We start from the raw sequence: 15310 nt of genomic DNA, 5'->3' as shown, positions 1-15310 counted from the left end.
ATTGTCAAAATTGACAAAATTGTCAAATTTGTCAAAATTGTCCAAAGTGTCCAAATTGTCAAAATTCTCATTTTTTAACCCTAGAATTGTTCCACGTAATGGCAGGCGAAAATTCAAATTTGAGCTGTAAGGAATATGTTTTTCTTGTAAAACGTACTCATTAATACTATAAATGAAATATCGTGAGTGATGACAATTTAAACAAATTCAAGACATGACCAAAAATAGCAAATTTTAAAAAACAAATGATAAAATTTGTTTTTAACTATATTATATTCATGATGACTAACAAGCTGGCGAACCAAAAAGACAAAAAGCTTTCCAAGTTCAAGATCAAGCGTCCCCCACTCACTTTGTTTACGAAAACAACAAGTAAAATAAATAAAGCTGATCTTGGCGAAAGCTTTGTACATACAATACATACAAGCTTCTCTGTTGCTAGCTTCCTCCTACACGGTCATTGCCATCCACTGCGGTTTACATTAAATTTCAGTGTCAATAAATGCATTAAATATTTCCGCTTTCGAGCAGCTTCCATTTATTCAAATTTGACCTTATTCATCACCGGAATGGAAAAAACAACTTTATGGCTGTGCAAAAAGCAAATGCTGCACAAAGAGATGAAGCCAACAAATGTGTAACCTTTACTTAAAAGAATCAGCAACAAATAAGATAGTTAACTTCAACTACGAGTTCAAGACTGTGAGCGCAAAACTATTTGTATATTTACTTTTCACGAAACTTTGATTCATTTTAATACTTTTCCAGCGACTGAGAGCTGAAAAAACAACTGAAAGTTTAAAAAACTTCATTTCGAATATTTCCCCAGTTATTTCGATGCGGTTTCACCACTCTGCCGGAAGTGTCCCTGGAAGTGGTTCTCTCCTTTCCCTGCGTTGTCGGTCAGCAGAATGTAATCTAAAAAGCTGTTGCCAGGAGAGCAGAAGGGGATTCGCAGTTGGCAAATTTATGGTTATGGTGTTACGCATCACACACACACACCACCAGCACCACTTCTTCGGCAAACCACGACGACCACGGTCTTTTGCCGGATGTGAAACGCGATTATAATAGGAACGAACGAAATTTGACTTTATCTCAACTGTTTTATGGTAATCGTAAAACATTGTTTTTAAATTGAAAATGGCAGCGATATATGCGGGGAGGGAGCTTTTTTTAAGCCAGCTTTATTGCGACATTCGATCTTAGATTTTTTTTTTTGCTCTTTTTTCATTTTCAGGCTATGGACACATCGCACCGAAAACGCACATGGGCAAGATATCTACCATTTTCTACGCAATTCTTGGCATCCCGTTGATGCTGTTGTGTCTGTCCAACATCGGTGATATTATGGCAAGTTCATTTAGGTAAGTACGTTAAACTTTGAACGAATCTAGAACAAGTAACAAATCGGTAATCAAAATAAGCCTAAACCAACTTCTAGCTTTCACCAGGCTCTCAGTAATCTTTCCCGGAAGAGCCTGATGGCAGGATTTCACTGTTGGCCACATCTTGAAGTTTAGTGGAAGGAAAAAAGAAAGTTGAAAGGCAAATCCATCATCATTTTGAGGATTTTGTGTGGCCAAAATTTGAAGCTTCTGTACAGACAGTGTGGTGGTGGTAAAATTTTGGGCCCAGCTGTGTATGTGTGTATGTCGCATCGGCATGAAAAGCTTGTTCGTGAGGGTTGGACGGAAGATTAGCTTCCGGGTTGTGAAAAGGGGTTGGGACGATGAGGAATCTTTTGAATTTTGGCGTGTGCGTTTAGGATTTCTCAGAAGGCCTCCGATAGCCACATGTGAATGTGACCAATTTTTTTAGAATGAAAGATTTTGTTACGGATTAAATTCTTGTTTTAAAACCAAAAAAGAACCCCCCTAATCATCAAATGCGACACAAACTTTGTCGATTTACGAGTTGATTATAAAAAAATAATTCAAAACTTTTTTTTTAAATTTTAACCACGCGCACACATAACAATCAATATCTTGAGATGGGTTGTTCAAATATAACGAATTCTTCCAGGCATCGCAAAAACGGGATGGTCTTGTTGAATGACAACAAAAGTATAATAAATGTATCTTTTAAAACAAATGTATGTCGATCGAATGTCGATGTTTTGTTTTGTTTTTTTTTTTTTTTTTTTTTGAAAAGATTTATATGTTAAGATTTTGATAAGTATTGATATTTAACCTTAAAAAAACTCTAGTTTTTATCTGTAATTCACAAAAGTACTTTCAGATTCAAAATTATATTTTACATTCCATGAATGATTTTTAAATGCTGTTTCGGCTGAGTTTTGATACAATCCAAAAATTAATATTTTTTTCAAAAATTCATAACTTGGTGAAAACTAAAATACTACAGCTCAAAAGTAAGCACATATTTTTAATAATAACAAAATATGAAGTTGATATATTTTGTCAACATCAAGTTTTTGTGATAAAAAGTACCAATACCATACCATGTTATTCCAAAGGTAAAATAATACCACAAAATAAAATCATTTCAATACCAAGTTGAGGTCTTCTTGATTTTTGAACATTGCTTGAATACCAAAACTTGGTATTGTCATGGTTTTAATTTTAGGTATTCCCGCGCCCTTGGAAAATCATATTTTGGTATTCCAGTGGTCTTCCACAAACATGATATTGGTTTGATTTCATGGTATTTTACCATCTATTACTGGGCAACCAAGAGCACATTTTGGTCGCTGGTATTTGCACAAGTAATACCAAAATTTGCTATTTTCATACCATTTTTAGTGCAGCAGTTGCAGTTAGTGAAAAAACGTAAATGATCCTTATGCAACAACCAAATCTACTCACCTGATGATTCCATGTTGTTTTTAGTGATATTCTTCACCACACCGAATGCATTTGTCATTGATGAACGGCTGTACTTGAAGTTCTTGAAGCTTCTGAAAAATAACAAGATTGAAAAATAAGTATTATTAAAATGAAACTGGATTGAAATTCACCAAAATTCAATAATCTGTTGATTGACTCGTTTTTCAAAGTATTTGGTTATCCCAACTTAGAAAAATTTCTACGTTTTTGAAAAAAATATTAGTGGGTATATCACAACAAAAAATTTAAATCAGCTTTAACATTTTTGGGTTTCAAGTCAAGTTAGCGTAAAATTAATTATCTCGTCAAAAAATCCATAGTTTCAGAGAAAATTGATGAAACCTTTCAATACCAAAACAAAACCAAAATGTGGCATCCTGACTTAGAAATTTTTCCACAATGTCAAGTCATTTCTGTAGGGGGTATATCAAAAATGTTTAAAATCAAGTTTGAAATTTCCGGTTTTCAATGAAAGCATTCGCTTTGAGACATCATTTTAGTGCAAAATTAATTATTTTGTCAAAATTGGTCAAAATTTTCCCATAGTTTCAGAGGAAATTGATAAAACACCTTAATACCAAAATAATACCAAAATGTGCCATCCTGACTTAGAAAATTTTCCACAGTTTCAAGTCATTTCTGTAGGGGGTATATCAAAAATGTTTAAAATCAAGTTTGAAATTTTCGGGTTTCAATGAAAGCATTCGCTTTGAGACCTCGTTTTAGCGCAAAATTAATTATTTTGTCAAAATTGGTCAAAATTTTCCCATAGTTTCAGAGGAATTTGTTAAAACACTTTAATACCAAAATAATACTAAAATGTGCCATCCTGACTTAGAAAATTTTCCACAATTTTAAGTCATTTCTGTAGGGGGTATATCAAAAATGTTTAAAATCAAGTTTGAAATTTTCGGTTTTGAATGAAAGCATTCGCTTTGAGACATCATTTTAGCGCAAAATTAATTATTTTGACAAAATTGGTCAAAATTTTCCCATAGTTTCAGAGGAAATTGATAAAACACCTTAATACCAAAATAATACCAAAATGTGCCATCCTGACTTAGACAATTTTCCACAATTTTAAGTCATTTCTGTAGGGGGTATATCAAAAATGTTTAAAATCAAGTTTGAAATTTCCGGTTTTCAATTAAAGCATTCGCTTTGAGACATCATTTTAGCGCAAAATTAATTATTTTGTCAAAATTGGTCAAAATTTTCCCATAGTTTCAGAGGAATTTGATAAAACACTTTAATACCAAAATAATACCAAAATGTGCCATCCTGACTTAGAAAATTTTCCACAATTTTAAGTCATTTCTGTAGGGGGTATATCAAAAATGTTTAAAATCAAGTTTGAAATTTTCGGGTTTCAATGAAAGCATTCGCTTTGAGACCTCGTTTTAGCGCAAAATTAATTATTTTGTCAAAATTGGTCAAAATTTTCCCATAGTTTCAGAGGAATTTGTTAAAACACTTTAATACCAAAATAATACTAAAATGTGCCATCCTGACTTAGAAAATTTTCCACAATTTTAAGTCATTTCTGTAGGGGGTATATCAAAAATGTTTAAAATCAAGTTTGAAATTTTCGGTTTTGAATGAAAGCATTCGCTTTGAGACATCATTTTAGCGCAAAATTAATTATTTTGACAAAATTGGTCAAAATTTTCCCATAGTTTCAGAGGAAATTGATAAAACACCTTAATACCAAAATAATACCAAAATGTGCCATCCTGACTTAGACAATTTTCCACAATTTTAAGTCATTTCTGTAGGGGGTATATTAAAAATGTTTAAAATCAAGTTTGAAATTTCCGGTTTTCAATTAAAGCATTCGCTTTGAGACATCATTTTAGCGCAAAATTAATTATTTTGTCAAAATTGGTCAAAATTTTCCCATAGTTTCAGAGGAATTTGATAAAACACTTTAATACCAAAATAATACCAAAATGTGCCATCCTGACTTAGAAAATTTTCCACAATTTTAAGTCATTTCTGTAGGGGGTATATCAAAAATGTTTAAAATCAAGTTTGAAATTTTCGGTTTTGAATGAAAGCATTCGCTTTGAGACATCATTTTAGCGCAAAATTAATTATTTTGACAAAATTGGTCAAAATTTTCCCATAGTTTCAGAGGAATTTGATAAAACACTTTAATACCAAAATAATACCAAAATGTGCCATCCTGACTTAGAAAATTTTCCACAATTTTAAGTCATTTCTGTAGGGGGTATATCAAAAATGTTTAAAATCAAGTTTGAAATTTTCGGTTTTGAATGAAAGCATTCGCTTTGAGACATCATTTTAGCGCAAAATTAATTATTTTGACAAAATTGGTCAAAATTTTCCCATAGTTTCAGAGGAATTTGATAAAACACTTTAATACCAAAATAATACCAAAATGTGCCATCCTGACTTAGAAAATTTTCCACAATTTTAAGTCATTTCTGTAGGGGGTATATCAAAAATGTTTAAAATCAAGTTTGAAATTTTCGGTTTTGAATGAAAGCATTCGCTTTGAGACATCATTTTAGCGCAAAATTAATTATTTTGACAAAATTGGTCAAAATTTTCCCATAGTTTCAGAGGAAATTGATAAAACACCTTAATACCAAAATAATACCAAAATGTGCCATCCTGACTTAGACAATTTTCCACAATTTTAAGTCATTTCTGTAGGGGGTATATCAAAAATGTTTAAAATCAAGTTTGAAATTTCCGGTTTTCAATTAAAGCATTCGCTTTGAGACATCATTTTAGCGCAAAATTAATTATTTTGTCAAAATTGGTCAAAATTTTCCCATAGTTTCAGAGGAATTTGATAAAACACTTTAATACCAAAATAATACCAAAATGTGCCATCCTGACTTAGAAAATTTTCCACAATTTTAAGTCATTTCTGTAGGGGGTATATCAAAAATGTTTAAAATCAAGTTTGAAATTTTCGGTTTTGAATGAAAGCATTCGCTTTGAGACATCATTTTAGCGCAAAATTAATTATTTTGACAAAATTGGTCAAAATTTTCCCATAGTTTCAGAGGAATTTGATAAAACACTTTAATACCAAAATAATACCAAAATGTGCCATCCTGACTTAGAAAATTTTCCACAATTTTAAGTCATTTCTGTAGGGGGTATATCAAAAATGTTTAAAATCAAGTTTGAAATTTTCGGGTTTCAATGAAAGCATTCGCTTTGAGACCTCGTTTTAGCGCAAAATTAATTATTTTGTCAAAATTGGTCAAAATTTTCCCATAGTTTCAGAGGAATTTGTTAAAACACTTTAATACCAAAATAATACTAAAATGTGCCATCCTGACTTAGAAAATTTTCCACAATTTTAAGTCATTTCTGTAGGGGTATATCAAAATGTTTAAAATCAAGTTTGAAATTTTCGGTTTTGAATGAAAGCATTCGCTTTGAGACATCATTTTAGCGCAAAATTAATTATTTTGACAAAATTGGTCAAAATTTTCCCATAGTTTCAGAGGAAATTGATAAAACACCTTAATACCAAAATAATACCAAAATGTGCCATCCTGACTTAGACAATTTTCCACAATTTTAAGTCATTTCTGTAGGGGTATATTAAAATGTTTAAAATCAAGTTTGAAATTTCCGGTTTTCAATTAAAGCATTCGCTTTGAGACATCATTTTAGCGCAAAATTAATTATTTTGTCAAAATTGGTCAAAATTTTCCCATAGTTTCAGAGGAATTTGATAAAACACTTTAATACCAAAATAATACCAAAATGTGCCATCCTGACTTAGAAAATTTTCCACAATTTTAAGTCATTTCTGTAGGGGTATATCAAAATGTTTAAAATCAAGTTTGAAATTTTCGGTTTTGAATGAAAGCATTCTGCTTTGAGACATCATTTTAGCGCAAAATTAATTATTTTGTCAAAATTGGTCAAAATTTTCCCATAGTTTCAGAGGAATTTGATAAAACACTTTAATACCAAAATAATACCAAAATGTGCCATCCTGACTTAGAAAATTTTCCACAATTTTAAGTCATTTCTGTAGGGGGTATATCAAAAATGTTTAAAATCAAGTTTGAAATTTTCGGGTTTCAATGAAAGCATTCGCTTTGAGACCTCGTTTTAGCGCAAAATTAATTATTTTGTCAAAATTGGTCAAAATTTTCCCGTAGTTTCAGAGGAATTTGTTAAAACACTTTAATACCAAAATAATACTAAAATGTGCCATCCTGACTTAGAAAATTTTCCACAATTTTAAGTCATTTCTGTAGGGGGTATATCAAAAATGTTTAAAATCAAGTTTGAAATTTTCGGTTTTGAATGAAAGCATTCGCTTTGAGACATCATTTTAGCGCAAAATTAATTATTTTGACAAAATTGGTCAAAATTTTCCCATAGTTTCAGAGGAAATTGATAAAACACCTTAATACCAAAATAATACCAAAATGTGCCATCCTGACTTAGACAATTTTCCACAATTTTAAGTCATTTCTGTAGGGGGTATATCAAAAATGTTTAAAATCAAGTTTGAAATTTTCGGTTTTGAATGAAAGCATTCGCTTTGAGACATCATTTTAGCGCAAAATTAATTATTTTGACAAAATTGGTCAAAATTTTCCCATAGTTTCAGAGGAATTTGATAAAACACTTTAATACCAAAATAATACCAAAATGTGCCATCCTGACTTAGACAATTTTCCACAATTTTAAGTCATTTCTGTAGGGGGTATATTAAAAATGTTTAAAATCAAGTTTGAAATTTCCGGTTTTCAATTAAAGCATTCGCTTTGAGACATCATTTTAGCGCAAAATTAATTATTTTGTCAAAATTGGTCAAAATTTTCCCATAGTTTCAGAGGAATTTGATAAAACACTTTACACTCAAACCCCGATGGTTTGACACCAACTGTTGTCAAACGAACGGGGTCACTTTTTAGTTTGACACCCCTTTTACACGGAGTTCACACACACTACTGAACGTTTGTTTAGATAGTGTGTGTGAGCGCCGTGTAAAAAGTGACAGTTCGTCACTTTTTAGTTTGACTTTGACCAACCAACGGGGTACAAACTAAAAAAGTGTCAAACGAAAAAGTGACCAACCACCGGGGGTTGAGTGTAATACCAAAATAATACCAAAATGTGCCATCCTGACTTAGAAAATTTTCCACAATTTTAAGTCATTTCTGTAGGGGGTATATCAAAAATGTTTAAAATCAAGTTTGAAATTTCCGGTTTTCAATGAAAGCATTCGCTTTGAGACATCATTTTAGCGCAAAACTAATTATTTTGTCAAAATTGGTCAAAATTTTCCCATAGTTTCAGAGGAATTTGGTAAAACACTTTAATACCAAAATAATACCAAAATGTGGTGTTCGACCATTGACAAATTCTGCAATTTTGCAATATCAAAACAATACCTTAAATTGGTATGATACCACATTTTGATCTTGCATAATCCTTAAGAAAAAGTTTTAAGGGTTCAGGAATACCAAAATTTGGTATTGATACCAGAGAAAGGTATTATTACGCATTTCCCTTGTTATTTACCCATGCTCGGGATATGGAGACTTGTATAGAGAACGCAAAATGTTTTTTATGAACCTTAGGAATCGATGAACAAAGTTTCATCAAAATAAAAAAAAATAATTAAGCATAGTTTTTTTTTTTGCGAAACTCTAGAGAACTGCATATATTTAATTTTGTTTGAAAGAAAGTTACAAAATTTGGTGGAGCAATCATTGACTTCCAGGTTGACTATCATTGATTAATGATGATTTTCATAACTTTACAAGTGAAAGAAAAAAAAAGGTTACCAAAAAGAACCAAAACCATTTTTAAAAACTAATGTAAATGAGGCAAAGTTTATAAAAAATCATGGCAATGACGAAAGTCATAACCTCAACTAGGGGAAGGTGTGGCAAGTGTAACAAGCTAAGGAAATGCTCGTTGAAACCCATTAAAAACTTAAATAAATCAGTCGGATTTTTGATAATCATCTTATTCCAGGTCTTAACTAAGACTTTGATAGAACAAGTTTAAAAAAAATCCTCTTTTGTACTATAAAAAATGATTTTAAAATTACTGATTTTCCTTACATTCCACTCAACTAGTGGGGCAAGACGAACAACCCGTTGGGGCAAGAGGAACAATGCATGAAAGAACATGTTTATTTGCTAACAATTGAACTGTAAACACTTAGACACATCAGATTAGAATGTACATTCATTTTTAAATTAAATAATAATATTGTACTAATATTTTGATCGTTTTTACGACAAAAGTAAATTACTTAGATGATAAATAGTAAATTTTATTAATATCACTAAATATTGCATGGTCATTTATTTTTCAACAATTGTTTATCAGTTTTTAAGAACGTTTTTGTATTCATTTCCCAATAAAATATATTGTTGTAGTAATTCGTATTTTTTCCATACTTAAAATCCATATGGTACACTTGCCCCAACTGAACTTTTTTTTTTAAAGCTCTCAACAAAAATAATCAAATGATAAATCATCTTGTATAATATGTGCAAATCATTGGTAGGGACAGTACTGATCTAGAAAAAATGGCAATTTGATTAAATGAACTGAAAAACGAGCCCTAAGTCTTATTTTGTGTTTTCCAATTATTTAAGAAATCATCGCTTACGTCGTTTTGGTGGTTATGTGGTAGAAGAACTAACTAATTGCATTGCTAGTGACACTTCCTTATATTGAAAATATTGGAAATTGTAAGAATAACGATCGTACGAGCGATTGTTCCTCTTGTCCCATATGGTCTTGCTCCACTTCGCCCGAATGTTCTTTCTTATGTCAAAGAAATATTCAGTAATTTTTGTTTTGCTCTAGACTATGTTTTGACACACTTTGTTGCGACTAAAAAGCTTAGTTTATATTTAACCAGTTGAAAAAATGCTGACGGATTTTTTCAGCTGGTTTAAGTGTTGTAACATGGAATTGCGTGTTTATTTCAATAAGAAATTCAGTTTTTTTTTACAAAGCAAAAGAAGCTATGTGAGAATCAAATATAAATCATAAAGTAAAACGATAACAAGCTTTTTTGACAGAGGCTAATATGCTTAAGAAACTCATTCACTAAACCGCACAAATTCAGACAAAAAAAACTAGAAACATTTTGCTTTGCGAACTACATTTCGATAAAAAGCTTATGATAATTTTCTTGCCATATCCATTCCGGAATCCTTTTGGGTGAAATCCTGTTATATCCGCTCTGATCCCCATGTTTTGCTTGATTTCGGTGTTCCACCCGTTCATTTGTTTATTTTGCTCTCTTATATTCTTCATCCCCGTCCCTCTTCAGGTTCCTGTACTGGCGCGTCTGTTGCTACGTTTGCACCCGGGAACCGAAACGGTCCAACTCGAAGCGAAGCCGGAGCGGTCGGGGTGGCACAATCCGCCAGGGGTAAGTTATAAAGTATATTATGAAATGAAGATTTACATTAGAGAGAGAGTCCGCGCAGCAGTGAGTTCTTTTCGCTGCTGCTCCTTTTTTCTGCGTAAAGCTTCAGTTTTAAAATTGAAATGGCTTCAAGCTTCTTTTGGTGAGCTTTTCCCTTTTCCCACCCACTCTTGGGGGATTATTCAGATATTACGTAGCGTCTTATATTGTCTTAAAATTGTCAAAATATATACTGAAAGTGGCCAGAAAATATTAAGCTATTTATAAGTTTTATCAACTTTCATCTTTTCTCATAAAAACTGGCAAAACGAATGAACCAGAAAATTTTACCACAACTATCAGTGGTTGTCAAAGTGTAAAAATCACTCACAACCTTAATTCACTTTGCTTTCGAAACTGTGAGTGACTTTATACTGTGTTACGTAACTTTGAAACGATTCCTGACCTTAAGAAAACGAAGCGTGGCTTCTCGCTTTCAGCAGCGCTCCGGACGATGTTTACCTGCTTTCAATAGAATTTTAGCCGTCTGACTGCTTTCGGTCGGAGGAAGAAAAAGAGAGTCACCTCAAAGCCCAGCGCGCTCCTCGTCGAGAGCAAAAACAAGCAAAGTCAACAAACAAGGGAAAGCTTCCTTGATCTTCCCTTCGGGTTGGGGCTGCAGCAGCAGCAACAAAGGCTCTCTTTTAGTCTCGAAACCTGGGAAGCAGATAGCTATAGAAGACCAGCCAACATGGTCCAATTGAAAGCTGATTGCCCTGTTGTTGTTATTCTCTTCCTCCCCTTTTCCATTCTAGTCGGAGCTCGATGAGGTCACAACCGGCCGGGACCAGCATCCGGCGATCCGTGCGGAACTCCCAGCGCTCGGCGGATTCCGGCTTTGATCCGTACTACGATCCGGCTATGGCACACGCGTACTCCGATGCAGACTTCAGGTAATTAGTGTGTACTGCAAGTATGAGAAAATTGCAGCTCGGGAAATTCTCTGGCTGTTCGAAAGTCTATTTTTTTACTGAATGTTTATGCTAAGCTAATCAGTGCGAATGAGACATTGAAAAAAAAAAACATTTAAATTATCTAATAGATGTAAAATAGAATGTTCTTGATGGTAGTCATTCACTCTTGGACCAATGACTGTCAATGATGGTTCTAGTTCAGGGTTCAGAAATAGTAAATTAAAATGCAAAATCAATCACGATACGTAAAATTCTTCTACAAATAACAGAAAGAAAATGATGTCGACTGGAAATGACACCTATTAGAGCCATTCTTAACCTGGCCATGGTCTTCGTTTCGTACATACACTTATGGTACTCGGGTCTATATGACCCAGAAATGTATTTGGCTGCCAAAATTCGGAATCTTGACCGATTTTGGATGTCTTGGCCGCAAATGAAAGGTTAGAATGTCTACTTTGCGATTCCGACTGGCAGAACCGGTTTTGGGCACTGTGGCCACCGGGAACCTGCTACAACCGAAAAAAGTCCTTTTTGAGGCCCCGACTTTGAGGACCTGTATCTCCGGAACGATAACACATAGCGGGTTGCTTCCAGTTGCATTTGACGGGTAATAACCTCAACTTTAAGCTCCCGTAGAGATGATTTGTCAAAAGTGGACACCGGTTCCGTTAACCCGGAACATCCGAAAAACATGATTTTTTCAGCTTTTGTTATAAAATCAACACATTAGTCAATTTTTTCAACCGGATTTTTTGTAAATCATTACATACGCACACTACATACTACCTCTGACTGTTTGGGATTGTTCCGGCCAACTGTGGCCAATCCGGAACCGGTTCCAGGGTACCACCAAAACGGTTCCAATAATGGTATCGCTAGAAACCCGTCATGTTGCATATCAAACTTCATGAAATTGAAAATTATGACCATCTGAGGTCATGCCGATATCCTCTGACCCAACCTGGTCACTCCGGAACCAGTTACCGATGGCCACTGGGGGACACTTCCGGAGTATGCAGGAAAGCATATCATGCGACATATCAAACGTCATGAAATTGAAAATTATGACCATCTGAAGTCATTTCGATATCCTCTGACTCACCCTGGTTACTCCGGAACCGGTTACCGGTGGCCACTGGGGGACACTTCCGGAGTATGCAGGAAAGCATATCATGCGACATATCAAACGTCATGAAATTAAAAATTATGACCATCTGAGGTCATTCCGATATCCTCTGACTCACCCTGGTCACGCCGGAACCGGTTACCGGTGGCCACTGGGGGACACTTCCGGAGTATGCAGGGAAGCATATCATGCGACATATCAAACTTCATGAAATTGAAAATTATGACCATCTGAGGTCATGCCGATATCCTCTGACCCAACCTGGTCACTCCGGAACCGGTTACCGGTGGCCACTGGGGAACACTGCCGGAGTATGCAAAGAACCCTACCATGCGACGTATCAAACTTCATGAAATATAAAATTATGACCATCTAAGGTCATGCCAATATCCTATGACCCAACCTGGTCACGCCGGAATCGGTTACCGGTGGACACGGGGGGACACTTACGGAGTATGCAAGGAAGCATATCATGCGACATATCAAACTTCATGAAATATAAAATTATGACCATCTGAGGTCATGCCGATATCCTCTGACCCAACCTGGTCACTCCGGAACCGGTTACCGGTGGCCACTGGGGAACACTGCCGGAGTATGCAAAGAACCCTACCATGCGACGTATCAAACTTCATGAAATATAAAATTATGACCATCTAAGGTCATGCCAATATACTATGACCCAACCTGGTCACGCCGGAACCGGTTACCGGTGGCCACTGGGGGACACTTCCGAGTATGCAGGAAGCATATCATGCGACATCATATCAAACTTCATGAAATAGAAAATTATGACCATCTGAGGTCATGCCAATATCCTCTGACTCACCCTGGTCACGCCGGAACCGGTTACCGGTGGCCACTGAGGGACAATTCCGGAGTATGCAAGGAAGCATATCATGAGACATATCAAACCTCATGAAATTGCAAATTATGACCACCAAAGGTCTTGCCCACGTTTTTTAATCCAACCTGGCCACTGGGAGACAATTTCTGGTGGCGATGTCCTCCGGCCCATCCTGATTAATTTGGAACCGAAAATGGGTTGGGAATGGAGGAAATTTGTGAAACATGCAAAGAACCAAGTTTGAAGTTTCTTCTCGAACCTAAGATTTAAAAGGTTTTAATGGGGAGAGCACCAAATCCTTTTCATTTTCAAAGGAACCTTCCATCCCAGAGTTCGGACTGACGACCTTTGATTGGGAATCCAACCGCCGCCAGCGACTCCACCGGAGCAGGCTTGGTTTGGAGTGTTGATTGTAATTATAGCAGGGAGAAAACTGGAATGATCAAATGACCGTACAACAACTGAGGCTGGAACCGACGTTCTACTTCCCCATCCAATAGAAGGCGTGATGACACATTACTCGTCACAAGAAATGTGGACGCAATCACACTAGCAGCTACACAACCGAGCCCGATTACCATTCCAGAACCATTTAATTGATGATGGTTTTAATTTTCTGTAGTAGATAAATTTAGGCTTATTTGAAAATTTGCCCCAGAGTCGTGGGCAACAAGTAAAATATAAATAAAAATAAGATGTAGAGTAGAATAGTTTGAAATTGAAATTTTGACAAACAACTAAATTTTTGACAACTTAGAAACTGTCACCAATTATACATAATCAATTGAAAAAAAATCAACATTCTTCATAAATTTATCTCATCATATTTCATGTTTTAAAATATAAATGTTGTACAATTCGACAATATTTCACTTTAAAAAAAAATATTTTTTTGTTATATTTATATTAACTTTTTTTTGTTTATAATTATTTTCTTGGTTTTGCGAACACATTTGGTTTGATTGTTCCATTTAAGCTTTGAATGTTTTGAACATTTTTTCAATGATTATTTGAGTGAATTTTGAAGAAACAGTAATAAGTTTTGAATAATCCGTATGTTATAGGGAAAAATCATATTTATTGAAATTTAGAAGTTTATTTTGGTTCGAAAAATTTGTATTATTGAACAAGATAAAAAAGTGTTTTTTCAATGATTTTGAAATTTTTTAAGATCTTTTCGTACGAAGTACAATCTTCTCGTTTCATTTTGAATCAAAGATTCGGGCACAAAAAAAAAGATCAAAAATATAATCAAATAGATTTTTATGTTCTGTCGATTTTTTAGGATAACAAAATTGAACCAAAAAATATTAGCTCGGAATTCATATTTTATAATTTCCTTATTCAATATTTCTAACAAGTTTTAGTCAGAAAGTGATCTGATGTTTAGAACTGTTGGATATTTATTTATTCTTAATATTTTTAGCAACGTGATTCCCAGATAATACAAAGTTTTTGTCACACTATCACATTCATAATTTTATATTTTTAAAGGAATGAATGTTTCATATTCATTATTTCCAAATTTAGAAATTTAATCGCTTTATAAATTCTACAGGAAAATAAGGCACCACTAGTTTAAAACTTCCCATGACCTTATAAATATTGTAGAAATCAGAAATCAATTATAAATATTTCGTCAAAAAAAAACATATTTTTTTCTTTTTAAAGAAACTTAGTTCATGATTTCTCTAGCGAACTTCATATGAGAACGCAAAGTGGGCCGGATTCCAAAATAATTTCAAAACCATCCCGAAGGCCGTACAGAAGACCTCGGTTAGCCACATACGGCCCGCAGGCCGCATTTTGGTGACCACCGCCTTAGATGGTTATAATTATCAAATTCATGAAGTTTGATACGTCGCATGATATGCTTCTCTGCATTCTCTGGAAGTGTCCCCCAGTGGCCTCCGGTTCCGGCGTGACCAGGTTGAGTCAGAGGATATTGGCATGACCTTAGATGGTCATAATTTTCTATTTCATGAAGTTTGATACGTCGCATGATATGCTTCCTTGCATACTCCGTAAGTGTACTCCCGTGTCCACCGGTAACTGGTTCCGGAGGGACCAGGTTGGGTCAAAGGATATTGGCATGACCTTAGATAGTCATAATTTTCTATTTCA

At 34.3% G+C, this 15310-nt stretch overlaps 1 protein-coding gene across 5 annotated transcripts in view; it reads left to right on the top strand.

Moving 5' to 3' along the window:
* Window positions 1-15310, top strand: part of LOC6044622 — a 226162-nt gene that overhangs the window by 185076 nt on the left and 25776 nt on the right. For all 5 annotated transcript variants that reach the window (XM_038254067.1, XM_038254066.1, XM_038254065.1 and 2 more), the window contains 3 exons: window positions 1241-1367; window positions 10159-10260; window positions 11052-11189. In XM_038254067.1, coding sequence (XP_038109995.1) covers window positions 1241-1367; window positions 10159-10260; window positions 11052-11189 — 367 coding nt within the window. The remainder of the gene's footprint in view (window positions 1-1240; window positions 1368-10158; window positions 10261-11051; window positions 11190-15310) is intronic.

This window comes from Culex quinquefasciatus, chromosome 2 (genome assembly GCF_015732765.1).
Source record: "Culex quinquefasciatus strain JHB chromosome 2, VPISU_Cqui_1.0_pri_paternal, whole genome shotgun sequence".
NCBI classification, from domain to species: domain Eukaryota; kingdom Metazoa; phylum Arthropoda; class Insecta; order Diptera; family Culicidae; genus Culex; species Culex quinquefasciatus.
This window is presented reverse-complemented; position numbering and strand designations above follow the sequence as displayed.